This window comes from Lepisosteus platostomus, chromosome 9 (genome assembly GCF_059453375.1).
Source record: "Lepisosteus platostomus isolate fLepPlt1 chromosome 9, fLepPlt1.hap1, whole genome shotgun sequence".
Classification (NCBI taxonomy): domain Eukaryota; kingdom Metazoa; phylum Chordata; class Actinopteri; order Semionotiformes; family Lepisosteidae; genus Lepisosteus; species Lepisosteus platostomus.
In genome coordinates, this window is record NC_142619.1 from 26,372,638 (window position 1) to 26,392,677 (window position 20,040).

A 20,040-nucleotide genomic window follows, 5' to 3' on the forward strand; every position below is an offset into this window, starting at 1 on the left:
AATCAGTATACACGCGGATATTATGACAGTTACTTCAGATGTGTTTCACATTTTCTTTAGTTCATCAGGTGAACATGCAAAATGATCCTCACAACGACAGCCCATTTCCTTTTAGAAATTCTCATAAAGCAGGTGCTTTGCCTAGAAAGTTAAATGAATCTTACTTTATGTCATATTGGAAACCTGTCCTGTTGAGTGCTTTGAGAAGACAAGGGCTTTGTGTATACTGGGTTTCAACAGTTGGCTTTACTTCTGCTGATATATGTACAGTATGTACACATGATGATTAAATAAATGCTAATTATATCTGTTGCAGAAGATGAAAGGAGTTCTTTTTTCTTATCTCCCTTTTTATTATTTTCATTTTATAATGATTGTCTTTGGTACTGCTTTAATAAGAAAATGAAAAGGTTATGGTCATTATTAGAGTGCTATTTCTATGATAGCAAACTGAAATTAAAACTAACATGAGAGAATTCTATACATGTAAAAACAATTTTATACTCTATGTTGTACCTTACGCTTATGGATGGACTTTGACACAGCACAGGAACTACAGCTAGAAGTTACTGTATTTTCTGATTCTACTTACTGTACATTTCTTATAGACTGTTCATGTATTAAATTGTATTACATTTTCTTAGACACCTTAGTGGAATAAAATATAATAAAACCGTGTGTATACAGCATTTCCATATTGTATTATGTACAATACACTATATGTATTGAGCTCCATCGAGAAGTCAACGTACATATATATTTTATTCATAGTTTTGGCATTACTTGGTAATGTTTGCAGGTGTTAAAATACTGATCGTTTTTAGATATTAAATTAGTCAGGCATTTTTTGGGTTGTTGGATTTTAGTACCATGTTTCACGTAAAAGTGAAAGTAAAAGTTTTTTTTTCTATTTAATGTGAACTCAATTATGTGCTATGTACCCACGAACCATTAAGTTAACGATGGATATATTTGTATATGAACAAGTAATAGGTTTATTCCATGCTGAAAAAAAGAAGAAAGAGAACACAACGTTTCGGCCGTGGAGCCTTCTTCAGGTGCCATAATTGTGTGCCCATGTACAGTACATCAGATTCATAAGCGAGGAAGTTGTGTGTTAAGTACATAAATGCCTGGTTTGTTATATCCTAGGTTTTTATTATTGCTTTACTGACTCCCCCTCTTGTAGCAATGACAGAGGTTCTCCGCCAGATCCATGGGGTATTCCTGAAAGTCCTGCTGTTCCCAAGCACATGGAGAGGAGCTGCGCCTCGACCCCCAGCCTCAGAAGTCCTGACCTGCCACCTGGCTCAACGCCAGCTGCCCCACTGGACCTCCTTCTGTGTCCCCTACCGCTCGGTCACCAACGATCAGTTCGGCCTCTCACACTTTAACTGGGCTGTTAAACATAGGATCACACATTCTCCCTTCTCTTAACGACAGTCTACTGTTCTTTTAAATTTTCTCCAGTCATTGGAAGTTTCATTTCACACCTCTCTGCACCCATTCTGACTTCACACCTCTTGATTGGCCTCTCTTTCTGTCCACTCTCACTCCTCCTCCCTCCCAACCTTTGTTCTCCCGCTACTTTACCTTTGCCTACTGCCCTGTCTCTCTCACACCTGAAGAAGGCTCCACGGCCGAAACGTTGTGTTCTCTTTCTTCTTTTTTTCAGCATGGAATAAACCTATTACTTGTTCCTTTGCAGCCTACGCCTGCTGAGGCAGCTACCCACCTGAACTATATTTGTATATTTTGCGCTGCTACAATTTGTAGACTCCCGCCACCTAGTGGATATATTTGAAAATTCATTTTTTGACAGCTAGTCCTGAAAGTTGAAGGTTGTAGTAGAATATACTGTACATAGAATACACTTATACCCTGGTATCAGAACGTAATTCATTCCTGAAAATCTATTCGGAAGGCGGGAGAGCTTAAATTGAAAATAAAAATGATATATATGTATATATTCCATATTTCTTATGGGGAAAATTCAACTCTGTTCCAACCCGAAGTCATGTTCACTTAAAAACCACTCTAAATATATGATACAGAGCAATTATAGCAAGCCTAGTGAACAATGCAGTTCTACTCAAATAAGCCATGTATAGCTAAAATAATCCATTCTCAAGGACCCCAGTCATAAACTATTTTCTCTCCTACCATCTGGTAAACAGTACCGAAGCATTCTTCTACAGCTTCTACCTCCAGGCAATAAGACTGACAAATAGCCAACCTGCAGCTCCTTTAGCAAATCACCCATAATGGCTACATGGAAATACAGTTTTCATTGTATTCGGCACACTGCACTACTTGGACATAATATATTGCATAGACCATGGACACATAGCAGCTCTATTCATATTGAGTTTTGTCTTAGTTTATTTTATTCAGTTTCTATTACATTATTATCTATTATTATGAAACATTATTTTGTAACCTTGATTTTGTGATTTTACCCCCTGGTGAGCCTGTAGAAAAGACATTTCATTGCCAGCAACTACTGCTGCATGCTGTATTGTTGTGCATTTGATAAATAAACTTTGATTTGATTTGATCCAAGCGATCAGCTAGAAAGATGTGAATATTGTTTTCGACTATTAAGCAAAAAAATATTGCCAGACTATGTCCGACTGTATGTTGTCTCTGTAGCAGAAAAGCTGGTCAACACATTAGTCTTTTATAGAATTGATTACTGCAACACTGTATTCACTCTGATATCTATATCCCCACTAAACAAACTTCAGTAAGTCCAGAATTTGGCAGCCAGAATCCTGACCAGGTTGCATGCCAGTGATCAAAATTACTCCTGTCCTGGAGTCCTTGCACTGGCTTCCTATGTGGTTTTGTGCCAACTTCAAAAGCCTCATGCTCACTTTTAAGGCTCTACATGGCTTGGCACATCAGTGTCTATATGACTTATTATTATCTTCCTACTCCCCACCTCATAATTTTGTGTTCAGCTGATTCAGGTCTCCTGTTCCCCTCCCGAGCCCTTACACTCTGTGCGTGACAGGGCCATCTCCTGCTATGCTCCAAAGCACTGGAATTCAATGGTCAAGGACATCAGAGAGTCACTTACATTGAGAGCATTCAAATCCATGCTCAAAACCTTATGTGTTAGGAAGGCTTATGTGTGACTGATTTCTGTGTCTGCTCCTTGCATCTTCTACTACTGCTAAAAATTTTAATATTTTGTGTTTCTCTGTGCTAATTGTATTTCCTATCTTTGTTTTCATTTGTTTTAACTGTTCTTTCCTTTTCCTATAAAGCACTTTAAACAGATACATTGTATCCTCCTCCATTGTATCCTCCTCCTCCACAGTGGGCGGACCGGTGGCTCTGTGGCTAAGGATCTGCGCCTATGACTGGAAGGTTGCTAGTTCAAATCCTGTAGCTGGCAGAGGAATCCTACTCTGTTGGGCCCCTGAGCAAGGCTTGGGCCATACAATGCCAGACCCTGTGTTCTGACCCCAAGCTTCTCTCCCTGTCTGTGTCTCCATGGAGAAAAGCTGGGGTATGCAAAAAGACAAATTCCTAATGCAAGAAATTGTATAAGGCTAATAAAGAAACATTATTATTATTACATTTAAAGGCGCTAATAATAAGAATAAGAATAATAAGAGCCCCACCCAGAAGGGTGGAGCAGTATCACTGTAGCTAAGGATCTGTGGCTGTGGCAGGAAGATTGCTGGCTCAAATCCTGCAGTCGGCAGAGGAATCAGTAGGAAATTGGGCTGTTGGGCTCCTGAGGAAGTCCCTTAACCCCAACTGCTCCAGGGGTGCTGTACAATGTGTGGTGAGCGTTCTGGCGCACTATGGCTGCCGTTGCATCATCCAGGTGGATGCTGCATATGGTGGTGGTGGAGGGGAGTCCCCATTGCCTGTAAAGCGCTTTGAGTGGAGTGTCCAGAAAAGCGCTATATAAATGTAAGCAATTATTATTATTTTTATTATTATTACAATGGCTTACCCTGTGTTCTGACCCCAAGCTTCTCTCCTTATCTGTGTGTCTGTCTCTCATGGAGAGCAAGCTGGGGTATGTGAAAAAGACTAATTCCTATGCATGAAATTGTACTGTACATGACCAATAAAGTGATCTTATCTTATCTTCCAATAGGCGACAGACAGGATGTACACTGGAGGTGACGACAGTTCATCGTAGGACACTCAATGCACAACAATTAGGAGATACCTGGTAATCAAATCCTACAGTTGGTGTCTTCGGTTGTAGGTTAAAAAAATATGAACACTACGCACAGAAGGGCAAAAGGCTCCAGGCTGGAAATAAAACCAACACCCAAGGGAAACACCAAAGTTTTGCGGTAGCTATTAAGCCACTCACGGCCATTCTTTGTTTCAGTAGAACTTATGTGATCAAAGCTCAAGTGATGATTTTATTCTCGTCTGTGATATGTGCATGGTGGTGTCAGTCATTTGAAAACCAACCAATCACCGCCATTTCCTTTCAGTTAATTTGAACAGAGGATTGGTTGGACTACAGACAGGAAATGTAAATTATCGAGTAAGAGGAAGTGGTTATGTATTTAGAAGAACGCTGCTGGGTTTTTATCATATTGGAATTTGGCTAAGATCAAGTGAACTTTTCATGAGGAGTGGGTCGTGCCTGGCTTTTGTGTATTTTTTTTGAGTTTTTCCAGCGATGGTTCTGACATATTCGCAGCAGTTGACGGTCGCCTTCGCCGCCGTGCTGTGTGGCTGCCTGGTTTTCCCCAGAATGTTCGGGGGCGGAACCGGGTCGAAAGATCCAAGAGCGTTCGAGCCGCATTTCAGTAGGAAAGGTAACAGTGTTCGACGCGCTGGGCGACCTTTACGAGAGCATGGGAACTGGGTGCTGTTTATCGTGGGTGCACCACCTTAAATCGGTTGGCTGCACTGAAGCATGTGTTCTGACAGGACGAGATGCGCGTTTTGCATGGACAAAAACACAACATTGCACGCTTGCGAGTCACAGACAAAACACTAATTCAGCCCTGTTAATATCCTAAGGTACGACGCTGCTTTTATCCTCCAAATAGGGGTGAGGATTACTGTAAACAATCAATTTTGTGTTTTTATACTTAATTTTATTTACCGTTCTGCACAGTGTAAAAGAAACACAAAAGACCTAAATAATTATTTTTAATTATTTGTTAATTTGCCAAACACTCTTTGTCGGTAAAGGAAAACAAAATGCATTTTAAATCTGAAAATTTAGAAATTTCCCAAGTGAATAGCAAAATGAATAGCAATTTCTTTTTTTGAAGATCTACTGTCCCTACACTAACCAGTGACTGAATAATAAAAATGTCAAGAAACTGTGTTGCATACAGTGTTTTAATCTGGAAAGCAAATATTTTGTTTTTCGTTGTTTAAAACTTGTGGGTCACACACAAACTGCCAGCTGTGGGCTTTATGCAGTTACTGCAGTTCAGCTTACAAAAACGTGATCTGTCTTCTCTGTGTTGCAGTCGGCCCTGGTCCATTAAGAGGACATCAGGTCAATATGGATACAGGAAGTGGGAAGGGCCAGTCATTTGAGAACATACAACAGATGAGAAAAATGATGGAGCAAGAGATAAAGAGCGAACGGCTTAAAGCAAATAATAAAGGCTATGTCTTTACCCTGATGCCATTGTATGCCATTGGCGTGGGCGTCTTTGCTGTCTACAAGTTTCTTAAGGTAACACAGATTTTCGACAACGTTTGGCAGAGCACCCTTTAACAATTAGCTCTTTCTCACAGCTGTTAAAGATACTCTGTAATGCAGATGAGTAATGTTTTCTTCTGCATCATGGCATAAGAGATTTGGAGGGAGCTCTGGGACCCCTGGGTGATTAAATGTGCTGTGTGAAAGCTAATTGTATTAACAATATTAGCCAGCCTGCTGTAATCCCTGTGGTAGAACAGGAACACAGAAGTTAATATTTCTGTGAGGCAAAATGAATGTGAAACGGCCTTAACAAATCCTGACTTCATATACATGCCTTGCAAAAAGTATGCAGACTCTTGCACAGTTTTCACATTTTGTTGGTTTTAAGCCTGCAGTCATGACACTTTGAAGTAGTCATTAATATTTGTTATGTACACAGCCTGCCCCACACAAAGGAAAAAACAAAATGGAAGAAGAAATCTGAAAGCAAAAATGGAGGAGTCATGATTACATAAGTAAGCACACACTGATTAATTTAGGTGCAGAAATTACCTTAATGAGCCACACAATTAGTAGATCAGAATAATACACCTCATCGGTTGTAAATATTGCATTGCAAAACGTTACATCTGACACAATCCCAATATAATGCATTACTCAGTCAACACCATCCCTACTGTTAAGCATGGTGGTGGCATCATTATTTGAAGCTTGTCAAGACTGATGGGAATATAGATGGAGCGAAGTACTTGGACATCTTTGAGAAAAACCTATTTTAGACTTAAAACTGGAACAAAAATTCACCTTTCAGAAAGACAAATACCACAGGCACAAGGCCAGAGCTACACTGGAGTGGCTTGCCGTAAGAAAGTGCATGTCTTTCAGTGGCTCAAATTCTGTCTTGAGTTCTTTTGAGAATCTGTGGAAAGTCATGAAAACCTTTATCCATACGATAAGTGAACTCCAAGCAACTTGAGGTTGTGAACGCATGAACAAAAGTCTGAAAGAATAATCAAACATTGCAACAAGACAGTGTGCATAGACACAAACAGCCTTGCAGTTGTAATTACTGCAGGAAGTGCTTCCACTAAATATTGTAAATAAATACTTACTTTATTTTAGTTTTTGCTGACATCTATTATTTATTATCTGTTATCTTACCCGTAGACATCTTTAGTTTAAACATCTTGATTTTGAACAAAATCTTAAATGTAAAAAAATGAGTGTGCATAATTTTTTGTAATTTTGCAAAATGAGGAGCCATAGGAATACTTTTGCAAAGTTCTGTGTGACTGCACATGAAAACTACAAAGAAGTATATTTAAATAACAATTGTGGTTTTGTCTAGTGTCAAGAATAGAAATCTCAAGTTATTATAAAACCAAACTCTGACAATAACAATTTATCAATAAGTCCCATCACTGGATGGAAGCAGTATTCATTATGCATCCCTGTTTTTAGCTGACTTATATCTCCATTGATGAGCGTATGATATATTACATTTGAATCTGATGTTAACTGCTTTGCTTAACACCTTACCTGCTACTATTTACTTTGATAGTGCAAGCACTAAAAAGGCTTGTGCTGTTTTCATCTGAAAACAATGTATGCAGTAGTGCCTCTAATGTTATTGATACAGTGTCTTAAATTTCTTCCTTGCTTCTTATTTTCGTTAGTATACAAATATTCCATGGCTTAGCTCCATTCAGTGTCTGGCACCATATGGCTTGAATTGAAATTAGGGATTGGAATTCTATTGGTGAAGATTTTCTCCTGTCATTGGGGTGGGCTTCCACATGTGAGGAGCTTGACACGTCAGTTTTTAATGTTCCAGATTCAAGACCTATTTTTTTACTTTATTGAAGAATACCAACAACTTTTTCTGCTCACAGGCACTAAATACATCTGTATTGTTTTATTCTAAAACATTTATAGACAAATGCATTGTGAAACATGTGTTTTCACTGTAGAGCTTAGAGTTGAGGTTCTGATTTTACATTTTCTAAATGTAATTGCTTTTACCACTTCTGTAATATACAGATTCAATCCAGTGAATCTCAGACTGGCAAGGAAAAGACTTCTAAGGGAGCTAAAAAGTCAGAGGAGACAGGTAAAGTATTTTTTATTCATGTTGTGATACATTTAGAGAGGATGGTGTAATTTAATGCTCGTTGTGGGATGGTGGCTGTTACCATGCAGTTTGAGTATATTGACAGCACTCTTTTGATAACCAGAGTTTAAACTGTAACTTAATGGTTTGGAGTTCAGAAGGTTTTCTTTTAGAACACTTGTTTACATTGCAACTTTAGTGATGCAGAACAATTTGTGTTTTTTTTAATTTAGGCTAATACAGTAAATTTCTTATTTACTAACAGCAATCACTGTCACCATATTGTATTTTTTAAGTGTTGAGACATATCAAAGAAGGAAAGCCTGCTGTACCTGTAGCCAAGGCAGAGGTAGTAATACGATTTGATTTAAAGTCCAGTACAGTGTAATAACCTATTTTAATGGTTATGATCTTAACAGAAAATCAACTGAACGAACTTGAGCAGCGTCTAGCTCAAACAGAGAAGATGCTTAATTCAATACTGACCCAGCTAGACCCATTGACTACCTGGTGAGTGAATGTCCAGTGTTTAAAATAGGTATAGAGAATCTTCTGTGTATGTCCTATTAATATACCTTCAATGCAGTTATTACATAGACGTTATGTCTGAAACTCATCTAGCTCTTATTTACAGAAATTCCTTAAAATTGTGATTTGAAAGAAAGGGCACTTTAATATTTTTTTTTTCCTCTTGGTCAAAGAAAGACGGTGAATACAAAGAAGTCAAATGCAGCTCGTTGTTCCTGCTCCTAAACTCTTGCTCTCTAGATGTACAGCTGTAATTCTAAATGTTGTTTATACAAAAGCATGTGTTCATTTTTTGATGGTCTGAACTTTTGTCCCCACCACATTCCAGTGTGGAATCTGTGGCCTTTGAACAGAAGAATGAGATCATGGCCCAGCTACACTCCATTAGACAGCTGATGAAAAAGAGAGGCATGGACTTCCCTCCTCTAAATCCTGAAGGTTGGTTTCTCTTCTTACCTGAAAGTATTAAAGGCCTTGGCAGTTTCTGGAGGCCTGTGTTTGTATATACAGTGGATATGAAAAGTCTACACACCCTTATTGAAATTGCAGGTTTTTGTGATGTAAAGCCAGAAATCGAGATAAATCATGTCAGAACATTTTCCATCTTTAATGTGACCTTGTAACCAACTAAATTCAAGAGAAAAACAAATAGTTTATTATTAGGAATAATAATTGAAATGAAAAAAAACAAACTACAAAACCCTGGTTGCATAAGTGTGCACACCCTTTTATAATGGGGGCTGTACAGTTAACCAATCACATTCAAAATCATGTCCAAAGGTAAGTAGCATACACCTGCCATCAATGAAAGTGATTCTGATTAACCCCAAATAAAAACCATCTGTTCCTGTAGGATTTCCTTGAAACTTTCATGGTTGCATTTGTTGTAACAGAAGGAATAAGGTTCTTGATCCCGAGATGAAGTAAAACAGATGAGTTTATTGCATGCAAGGAACAATAAAGCCGAAGTCTTGTTTCCCGCAAGAAACAACAAAACCGAAGTATTGTTCGATGTGCCGGTACAAACTTTCAGGTTATATAGTCCTTGCTTGCTGGTTCAGACGTCATTCGGTGTTATGGTAAGGGGGGGGGGTCATGGTATTTGGCCAGTTAAGAGGCCCGGGCCAAATGGTCAGTTTAAGATTATACCCCCAGGGGGTTCCTTGCTCGCATCTGGAATCCTTATCAGTTAACCCCCTTTCCTGCCATAAACCCCTGTTGCTTAGAAGTCTAATTTTCAGGCAGAACTGACTTAAGTTAACCCTTTTTACATCTTGTCTCTTACTTCATTCCCCCCTTATAAAATATGGCATACGTCAGGACTGCCTATTTTTACACATACAATGTCAGGGCAGATCTTTCCTTTTTTTACCATTACCATGACATTGTGCGTTCCACGGTTACAACAAGATGTTATTGATGTTTTTGTACACGTGATAGTTACAGTTATACATATAAAACAACCCTAATCCTACAAATACATAAAGTCCTACTCCAGGACCCAAACGCAGACCTCAGCCATGTGGAGATCTATCATCAGGATCTTGGAATAGGAATATTGACCCAACTCCGATTATAATTTTTTGGCTGATAGATATGCCAACACCCGGAATGTATTGATACCTTATCCCCAGTAATGCTCCTCAGGCCTAACAAGTACACTGTTGGTCTTAGGAAGCATCAGACACAGAAACGGTAACAACATCCTTCTTTCTGTTCACTCAGTCTCTGGTGCCGTGGGTCGGTGAAAGTGCGATGCGCGGATCCAGCGATCTCATCCTGTCACTCAGGACACAATCAGTAGTTAGTGGCACTTGATATGGTCCCTCCCAGCAGGATTGCAACGTCTGGCAGGGTATCTCTTCTTCACATACACCCACTCGCCAGGTATCCGGTCGTGTCTCCCCTCTACTGGAGGTCCCCAAGCGTCCGGCACCTGTTCACGAGCCTTGTGCACTGCTTCAGTTAACAAACCTACAATACTTTAATAGAGAGTTAGTGAATTCATCAGTGCGTTAGCCAAACTTGGCCTCCAGGGAGTTTCTTTTGCTGCCCGTGATGATCTCAAATGGGCTCAGTCTCACAGTTCTGTTTGCTCCAGCCCGCAAACCGCACAGGACTGCAGGTAGAGCATCTACCCACGGTGTTCCTTCAGTTGATATTTCCTCAGTTGGTCTTTCAGACTGTGGGTGATGGGGGCAATGTGACTTCCGACTTACCCCTAGTGAGGCAATTACAGCCTGGCACACCTTCCCAGTGTAGTATGCCCCTAGATCAGTATCCAAGGGGCAGGGCAGTCCGTACCACGGGATCATCTTTGTCATACACTTGGGTATGTGCCAGCCCACATCACATCATCATACAACCCCACATTCTTTACACATTTGTTCTAACCACTATTAAACATCTATTAAAGGCCTCAACCTGAATTCTCCCTTTTCCCCAATAGAGGTTTCATTGGGGTCTCAGACTCCCGCTCTCCCAGTGCCGCTCGTCTGGCATCTGCATCTGCATGGTTGTTACCTTGAGTTACTGGAATTCTTTATTTATTGTGTTATTTACACCTTACTCAAGCTGCTTCTGTCGGCAGCTGTAAAACTACAAATCAGTTCAGAGACAAGCCCAGTATTCTTAACTGGAGTCCCTGCCGTTGTGAGAGAATCCTATTTCTCCATAGCCATCCAGAATTGTGGCCTACATGCAACAAATACATACATTATATACATATACAGTAACCCTTTAACATCTTTCTTTTTACAATCTCCCATCACTGCTCTTAACTGGCTTGCTGCGCTGAGGCAGTGGAGGGGCATTTTTCCGATTGTTAGCACCTTGAATTCTGTTGTAACAGCTCAGCCTGTTCTCTGTTCTCCCTCATGCATCAGAGAGGACCCATCAGTAAGCAGTATTACATTTTCTTAAATTTTCACGGTCCCCCACCTTTTGGCTACAGCATCTAATGGTATAATAGTGCCTATATCCATGCTCTTGCGTCAGCACAGCTGCCCAGAACCCTTTTTCCACACTTACATACAAAGAATGGTTGATCCATCTGAGGAAACCCCAGTCTCGGCACCTGTAAGAGAGCTTGTTTCAAATTATAACAGGCGGCTTTTGCTGCTGGAACCAAGGAAATCTTGTCCTTGTACTGCACTCCCCCCTTAAGCAGATCTGTTAAGAGTTGTGCACCCGTAAAAACATTGCACCCAGGCCCTGTTAAAATTTCACAATGCTAGGCACAAAAGGGCCTTATCATAACTGCTTCTATTAGAGACTCTAAAGCTGAAGCAACTCAGACTTGTGGGTTTCCTCGTCAGGGGAAGCACTCAGAATACCATCAACATACTGAGTGATCACAGTCAGTTGAAGCCACGTGATACCCTGTTCTGGATAGTCATTCTTTGTAATGCATAATATTCCAACCCAATAGATCTGGGATAAAACCACCCATTAAAATCTGGTACTCGGCAAGTAAAACTTGCTGCCCCAATACTCCTGTGACTTCCTGCCGTCTCCCCATATACATTACTCTATAGCACACTTTTGAACAGAGGAGTGAAACAAGCATGACAGTAGTGCTCCAGTATCCCCTAACAGAGAAACCAACACTCCATTAACAGTACATTTTTATCCACTGGACTGGGACAGATTTAGGGAGGCTACAAGGGATTTACAGGATCTAATTGTTAGGTAAACAGATCTTCTCACAAGACGTTATTCTCCCCAGTCTCGATTCTAAACCTACAGCGTTTCAGCATGTCTGGTTTCGAGACATTTGAATAAATCCAAATTGTTTCCATTATTCCAACTAATTGTATAAAAATACAAAAACTGTTTATCTAACTACTTTTACGTCCACCTGTACTGTACTTATACGTTTCAGACGCTCTTATATTTTCCAATCTCCTTAAGTTGATTTTCGTCAAGTCTCTTTAGTTACGTCTCTAGCCAGTCCCGCTGGCTAAACACACTCACACCGTCATTTATTATACCAAAACTCACAGTTAGACACATACATGCCGGCACACAAATTCATAAAACACACATACACATCGAGAATATATTTTTCTCTTCATACTACAATGTGCTGTATTCTTGTTTTATTTTCTACATGAATCCTTTTAATTCCTGAAGCGCACTCCAGGTTCGCTGCGTTCCTAATTTCGGGTGCGGTACTTTAGCCCACCGGTCAATATCTTCCGGTTTTGGATTTGATCGTATGGGGGAATCGGGGAAGGTAGGTGCAAGTGTGGACCCCCCTCGACGGGGTCCGAGACAGTTAGAGTGACGCTGTCATCAACAGCGCCAGCCCCCGCTACATCAGGCCCTCTCCCACTTAGGGTGAGAGTACAGGTCTGCGGGCGCCCTCTGTTTAAGAAGGGAGTACCTGTTCCGTCTCTATCACACTCGTACCAGGTGTCATCCCACTCAGACCCCCCGTCTCCATATGGTCACTGTGGGAATTGATCCCAATTATTTTCATTTCCTGCCTGTCTGTTCCCCTATGGGAGAGCAGGATATAACACATTAACTAGTGCAGTGCGACCAGGAACTAATTCTTCTTTTAGTTTCCGATTCTCCTGCACTGCCTCTTTTCGCTTTTGTTCATACTCTTTCGTAGCGATTAAAGTATCTTTTCTTCCGGGTTTTTGTTTTCCCCGTAAACACACTTTTAAGAAGTCACATCCCAATTTCTTTTTTTTTTCTCATGTATCTGCCACCACTGGTGCCGGCCGTGCACCAGGGTGGGAGCTACATGCTTGTGCTTTTGCCAATCAATACGCATATGCTTTCTTTACAGGTGTCTTCGCCCCAGACTCCCTCTGACAAACTCAACTTTTCGCATATTTTTCTCCTTTTTTTTCCGTCAACTTACACTTTTCCGATATATAAACGGACCCTTCCACCACTTTCTCAAACCATCAGTTAGCACACATGTTCGGTCTCTTTTACTTTTGTTGTGTGTGAGGTAACAGCTCATACAGTAAGGGGATGCTTTCACTTGAAAAACCTGTGCATTCCTGCACTCATTCAGCCAAGGGCTCCAGATGTAAATGCCTCTCAGAGACTTTAGAGAGGACTTACACCGCACTGTTCACAGGTAAGGAACGAGACCTCGAAAACCCCCTTTCTTGATCAGTAATTCACCATCCCCAGAACGCCAGCATCGCTGCTTTTGCCCCGGGGTGGACTTACACACTGAGCTCAATCAGGGCGATTCTTGAGTCTCAACGTCCTTTAAATCCTGCTACTTAATGCTTTGCTCTTTTATTATGAGGTGTGTTTATGTTAGTGTCGTGCGTGTGTATATGTATTTCACAAACAAGGAAAACACCAAAAACATACATATATATATCTCCTACTTCTGTTTCCTTTAAAACAAAAAACCATGCCACGCCAATCCGTGCACGATCAAGGCGTAGCTAATCTCAGGACCCTGGGCGCAATTAAGGCCCACACCAATCCTGGATTATACGTGCATTTAATGCACCACTCAGCTCCAGAACCCCGGGCGCAATTAAGGCCCACACCTATCCTGAGCCTCAGAACTCCTGGCGCAATTAAGGCCCACACCAGTCCTGAATTACGTGCATTTAATGCACCACTTGCTCCAGAACCCCGGGCACAATTAAGGCCCACACCGATCCTGAGCCTCAGAACTCCGGGCGCAATAAAGGCCCAAACCAGTCCTGAACTTCAGAACTCCGGGCGCAATTAAGGCCCACACCAGTCCTGAACTTCGCGGTAAAGGTCCAAAACCCGTTAAACTCCACGCGCAATTAAGGCATACACCAGCTTCGAACGCCTGTACACAATACCGCGGACCGCCTGCCAGACCAAATTCTGGGCTTACAGCAAACAACCCATTACATACACCGGTGTCTTCCCCGGGCCAGAGGAATTCAGGAAATCACGTTTACTCTGTCATCTCGGGCGATTCTTGCAGTAAGCAGAGACTTCCCAATCGGTCAGAGAGAGTCGGGACTTTTTTTTTAAAAAAGAGGAGTCCTTACCTCTTAGTAATGTGAGCGCTGACCGTCTCTCCTGCCAATGGGAAGTTCTGCGCCTTCTGGAGCATCCGCCGACTACGCCAAATTTGTTGTAACAGAAGGAATAAGGTTCTTGATCCCGAGATGAAGTAAAACAGATGAGTTTATTGCATGCAAGGAACAATAAAGCCGAAGTCTTGTTTCCCGCAAGAAACAACAAAACCGAAGTATTGTTCGATGTGCCGGTACAAACTTTTAGGTTATATAGTCCTTGCTTGCTGCTTCAGACATCATTCGGTGTTAAGGTAAGGGGGGGGGGGGTCATGGTATTTGGCCAGTTAAGAGGCCCTGGCCAAATGGTCAGTTTAAGATTATACCCCCAGGGGGGGGTTCCTTGCTCGCATCTGGAATCCTTATCAGTTAACCCCCTTTCCTGCCATAAACTCCTGTTGCTTAGAAGTCTAATTTTCAGGCAGAACTGACTTAAGTTAACCCTTTTTACATCTTGTCTCTTACTTCACATTCTACTGGTATAGCTGTGGTCCGCAAGGAGCTGACAAAATGTCTATGGGATCTTATTGTTGAAAGTACCGATCAGGAGAGGGGTATAAATGAATATCAAAGGCATTGGATCACTGTGAAGACTATCAATAAGTGGAGAAAATATGGCACCACAGGTACATTGCCAAAGATCAGGATGACCCTCCAAAGTTGATGACAAGACAAGGAGAAAACTTATCAGGGAGGCTACCAAGAGGCCTACAGCACCATTAAAGGAGCTGGAGGAATTTCTGGCAGGTACTGGTCACTCCTTGCATGTGACAACAATCTCCCGTATTCTGCACATGTCTGGGCTATGGGGTAGGGTGGCAAGACGGAAGCCATTTCTCACAAAAAAGAACATCCAAGCCTGTCTAAATTTAGCAAAAAAAATACATTCAATCACCCCAAACCATATGGGAAAATGTCTTATGGTCAGATGAGACAAAGGTTGAACTTTTTGGCCTTAATTCTAAAAGATATGTTTGGTGCAAAGACAACACAGCTCATCATCCAGAGAACACCGTACCTACTGTGAAGCATGGTGGTGGCAGGATCATGCTTTGGGGCTGCTTCTCTTTAGCTGGGACAGGGGCTCTAGTCAAGATAGATGGGATAATGACTAGCTCCAAATATATATATATATTGTGGCATAAAACCTGTTGGCCTGTCAGAAAGCTGAAGATGAAGAGGAATTTCACCTTCCAACGTGATAATGCCCCAAAGCACACATCCAAGTCAACCAAGGAATAGCTTCAGAAAAGCAAGATCAAAGTCTTGGAATGGCCAAGTCAGAGCCCAGACCTCAATCCCATAGAACATCTGTGGAATGACCTAAGCAGGACTGTGCACAGGAGATCCCCTGGCAATTTGAAGGAGCTTGAACTTTTTTGGAAGAGTGGGATAAAATTGCAAAGTCCAGGTGTGCAAAGTTAATAGAGATTTATTCACAAAGACTTAATGCTGTAATTAATGCAAAAGGTGCTTCCACAAAGTATTAGTTGGGGGGGTGCACACTTATCCAACCAGGGTATTGTAGGTTTTTTAATTTCAAGCATTTTTCCTAATAATTATCTATTTGTTTTTCTCTTGAAGTTTGTTGGTTGCAAGGTCATATTAAAGATGCAAAATGTCTGACATGATTTATCTTGATGTTTGGCTTTACATCACAGAAACTTGCAATTTAATATAATAATACTATAATAAGAATAAACTTTATTTTATATAGCGCCTTTAAAGGTGGCTTCTTAAAGCGCTTTACAGAATGACAACAACAATAATTAAAAAGAATACACAAGGTAAAACACAATTACAATATACAGAGGAGACTGTGGATGGTGGTACTGGGAAAAGCAGAGGGGTAAAGAATGGAACAAGTTAAGTAAAGGCTCTTCTTAAGAAGAAAGTTTTGAGTCTGGATTTGAGTTTACAGAAGGTGACTCTCTGATATCCTTGGGGAGAGAGTTCCAGAGCTTGGGGGCATAACAAGTGAAGGCCCTGTCACCCATATAATGTAGACAGGCTTGGAGGACAGTTAGGAGACCAGAATTAGAAAAACAAAGGTTGCGAGCTGGGGAGTAGGGCGATTATAGTTCAGACAGGTACTGAGGTGCCAAGCCATGCAGAGCCTTATAGGTGAGCATCCACATGGAATTTGACAGGAAGTCAGTGCAAGGACTCCAGGATAGGTGTAATGTGAACATTTGCACTAGTAGACCTGGTCAGGATTCAGGCTGCCAAATTTTGGACATACTGCAGTCTACACACCCTCAATTCCAATAAGGGTGTATAGACTTTTTATATCCACTGTAGATATCAGATAACTTTGTTTAGACTTAGTTAAGCTGAAACACATATTACTTATGTTTGCAGTATTTATGTTAAATTTGAAAAAATTAGCCTACCAAATGTAAAGTATTTATACTCTGTCAGCGCAAATGACTGTGGAGTAAATAAGAAACCTTCTTGAATATATGTAATTAATAGGCAGATCGAAGCAAGTTTAATTTGGAATGGTCACTGTTTTTTTTTCTGTTAGAACCACCTTGTGGTAAGAACCTTGAAGACATTCTTCAGTCAATGACAGCCCAGGAGAAAGAGACAGAAGGCCGCACTGTGGACAAACAGGATGTGTTAGAGCACCAGGACCCAGACACAAGCTTAGGAGCAGCTTTGGAAAGTGAAGAGGATAAAAACAGTGGCAGTGACCATCATATGGCCTCCTTGGAGAGTTCATTTGAAACAAACATTGAAAATGTGGGTGCTATTAATATTAACTCTGAAGAGGTAGAAGAAACGGGATTAAGGAGACGTAACAGACAAGAGTGAACACTAACTTTCTGAGTTTTTAAAAATACTGAGGATTTCCCAGTGCATTATTCTTTAAATTGCAGATTTAGTAGAAATGAAGTCTGGTATCTATTGTTTCTACATCTGTGATCTTTAAAACCATATGTTAAACAGTTCCAGAGCTTCCTTATGCTTTTACATTGCACCCCTTTAAGGATTGTGCACCTGGGTTGCACCAGTGTGAAACCTGAACCTAGCTGAGGCTGCCCAGTGTGCCTTAGGTGTTTACCCACTGCACTGTGTGAGCTGTGCTACACTACTTGATGTTGCACTCCAGGGTTGCAGGAGAGAATATCTCTGACAGAGTAAAAGTTAGGTCTTTTGAGAAATCTACTTGGTTCTAAAAAAAAAGTCTTGTTAAGTACTCTACAGCATTTTCAGGATAGGCATTATTCTAATTTATTATAAAGTTATATAGATTTTTAAATTTACCACGGATGAGGTATTTGAGGATCTGTTCCTGTATAACTGTGTGAGGCTTCTAGTTTTTAGTGAGGCATGTTTGGTCGTAATCTATGCATTGCATGTTCTGTGTTTTTGTTGAAACCTCTGCTGGTATGTCTCAATTCAGATATGTGTTGACTTTGAAAAAAAATTGATTGTTGTGAGTAAAGGCAAATTATATCATACTAGTCTTCATATATACAAGGGAATTCATTCTTCATGTAATGGTGTGAATTTTGTTTAGGAGGACTTTGCCCGTATTTGTAAGGCCATACAGTTTGTGTTTACTGAACCTATAGAATGATTGATATAATCTTTAGTAGGTTAAATTAATCTAATATCCCAATAAATTAATACTGGTGCTTTAAACAAGAAACAAACAATACTATTTGGTAAAAATTGGCTTTACCTTTTAGGATAAAAAGGAAACACAAATCTTCTAACTTGAGATTACTAGTTGTAGTTGAGGACCAAAGATTTGTAACTCTTTGCAAAGAGGAAAAAAGTGGAACTGTTGATTTGTGACTTTGAACCCGGTTATATTTTTCTAGGGGGGGGGAAGATCTGAGTGAATTGTTTTCATTGATATTGTTTACAAAAGGTGTATGAAAGTTTGATGAATGCCTCTAAACTGCTTAAACTGGGTATACTAAAAAGCAGGAAAATATTGGGTTTTAAAATAAAACATATAGCTTTCACCTTTTACCATTTTACCTTAAATGTTCATAGACCAGAAATGTGAAAAGCAATCTAATTTCTCTTAACTGGGCAACTCATTGATCCAATTAAGTGATTCTGAGCACTGCTAGGAAAAAACCAAAAGACACTCTTAACTCATGTTTTGGAAATAAAACAACTTGAAAAGTAATATATGGTTGTGAATTCAGTAAGAATCAATTGCATGTATAATAACCCTCTAACAGCCTTGTAGCATGATTGTTTCTTAAACACTATGCATGATTCGCTCTTGTCAGTACTGGGATGAAAAACCAGGTCACTGCTGTTAAAGGTGCTGGACTGGTAGGTGCCACTCCTCCCTCTAGGCCAGAATGCCCAACCCAATGCCCCAGTATGATGACAAAGCACACTGTAGTGTAGGAGGTGCCATCCTTTAGATATAAAGTTAAACCAGGGTGCTGACATCTTGGATAGTAAAGAATCCCAGGGCTGAGTTTGAAAGAGCAGACGTGTGAATATAGCTAATTTTAATTCTGGCTTAAACAATGTAGACTGCATAAAACATTTCTCCATAGAAATGTATCCTATTCCATCTGATGTGCTGAGTAGTGTGTTGGCTGTGCATTACGCAGGTGGGTACTGTACTTCAGTGGTGGCTGAAGTGGTTTCCCTCTTGTATGAAAATAAAAACAGGTGGACACGTGAACTTGTCTACAACTGCATATCACAATGATAAGATAGAGATAACGATTCATTTGTGATTCAATGATTCATACCCGAAGAAGGCTCCACAGCCGAAATGTGTTTCCTTCCTTCTCTTTTCAGCATGGAATAAACCTATTACTTGTTCCTTTGCAGACTACGCATGCTGATGCAGCTCCCTACTTGAACTACATGAGTCATTTGTATTTGCGTCTCTTAAAACAGTGTTGTGTTTTCTGAGAGATTTAATCTTACAATCTATATATACTATATACTTTGTCACACAGGGGAAGCAAGAAGAGTTTCAACAAAAAAGCATTTCAACAATAGCATTTCAACAATAAAGAGTACAATACAGACTTCATCAGTAAAAAGGAACGTCTGGTTTGTAACCTTCATTGCCGTTTGAGATACCTGTCTATATTATCTGTTAAACATGTCTACTGAAGGTGGAGTGCCTTGCTAGCAAGGTGAAAGTACTGTATGGTTTGTGTGCAGACTTGGTTATGATCTGTTTGGTTGCCTTACTTTAAATAAATTAGTCAATTTTGTGTTGTCTTTTTTTCTGCTTTTATTATTGTGGTTTTAAAGACTTAATGTAAACATGCTATGTTAAAGAGACCCTAAAGTGATTTCATCCTTAAAATGGCATGGCACACATTAGCATCAATACTAAATGTTTTTATACAGGGCAGATCGTTTACTGTAGTTTTATATGTCATTTTTGTACTACAACTTGCATTTGTCTCTTGGCTTGAACATGGGGACCGAAACCACGCTAATGCAGATTACCTTGAAATCCTCAATGGCTGAACAAGATCCTTTGCAATCAGATACCAAAGGGACAAGGAGGGAGGAATGGCCTCCTTCCATTTGAAACCTGTTCAAAACTACAGGTCTGTAACTAGAATTTAAGGATCTTCTTTTAAATTTACAGTATACAGTATAATTTTCAATTTGTCATGACTATATGTTCATTAATCATTTAAGTGACAAGTACTGTTGTATGTCAATTATTAGTGATAGACAGTGAATATTAAAAGTTT

General features: G+C 40.3%; 1 protein-coding gene across 1 annotated transcript; it reads left to right on the forward strand.

Annotated features, from left to right (window-relative positions):
* Positions 1 to 4,488: 4,488 nt before the first annotated feature.
* On the forward strand, positions 4,489 to 19,545 carry LOC148654685 (uncharacterized). Its single transcript, XM_088647320.1, has 6 exons — positions 4,489 to 4,802; positions 5,472 to 5,683; positions 7,694 to 7,763; positions 8,183 to 8,273; positions 8,620 to 8,729; positions 16,860 to 19,545. The coding sequence occupies exons 1-6, from the start codon at positions 4,664 to 4,666 to the stop codon at positions 17,147 to 17,149; spliced, it is 912 nt and encodes a 303-aa protein (XP_088503446.1). The 5' UTR covers positions 4,489 to 4,663; the 3' UTR covers positions 17,150 to 19,545.
* Positions 19,546 to 20,040: the final 495 nt, after the last annotated feature.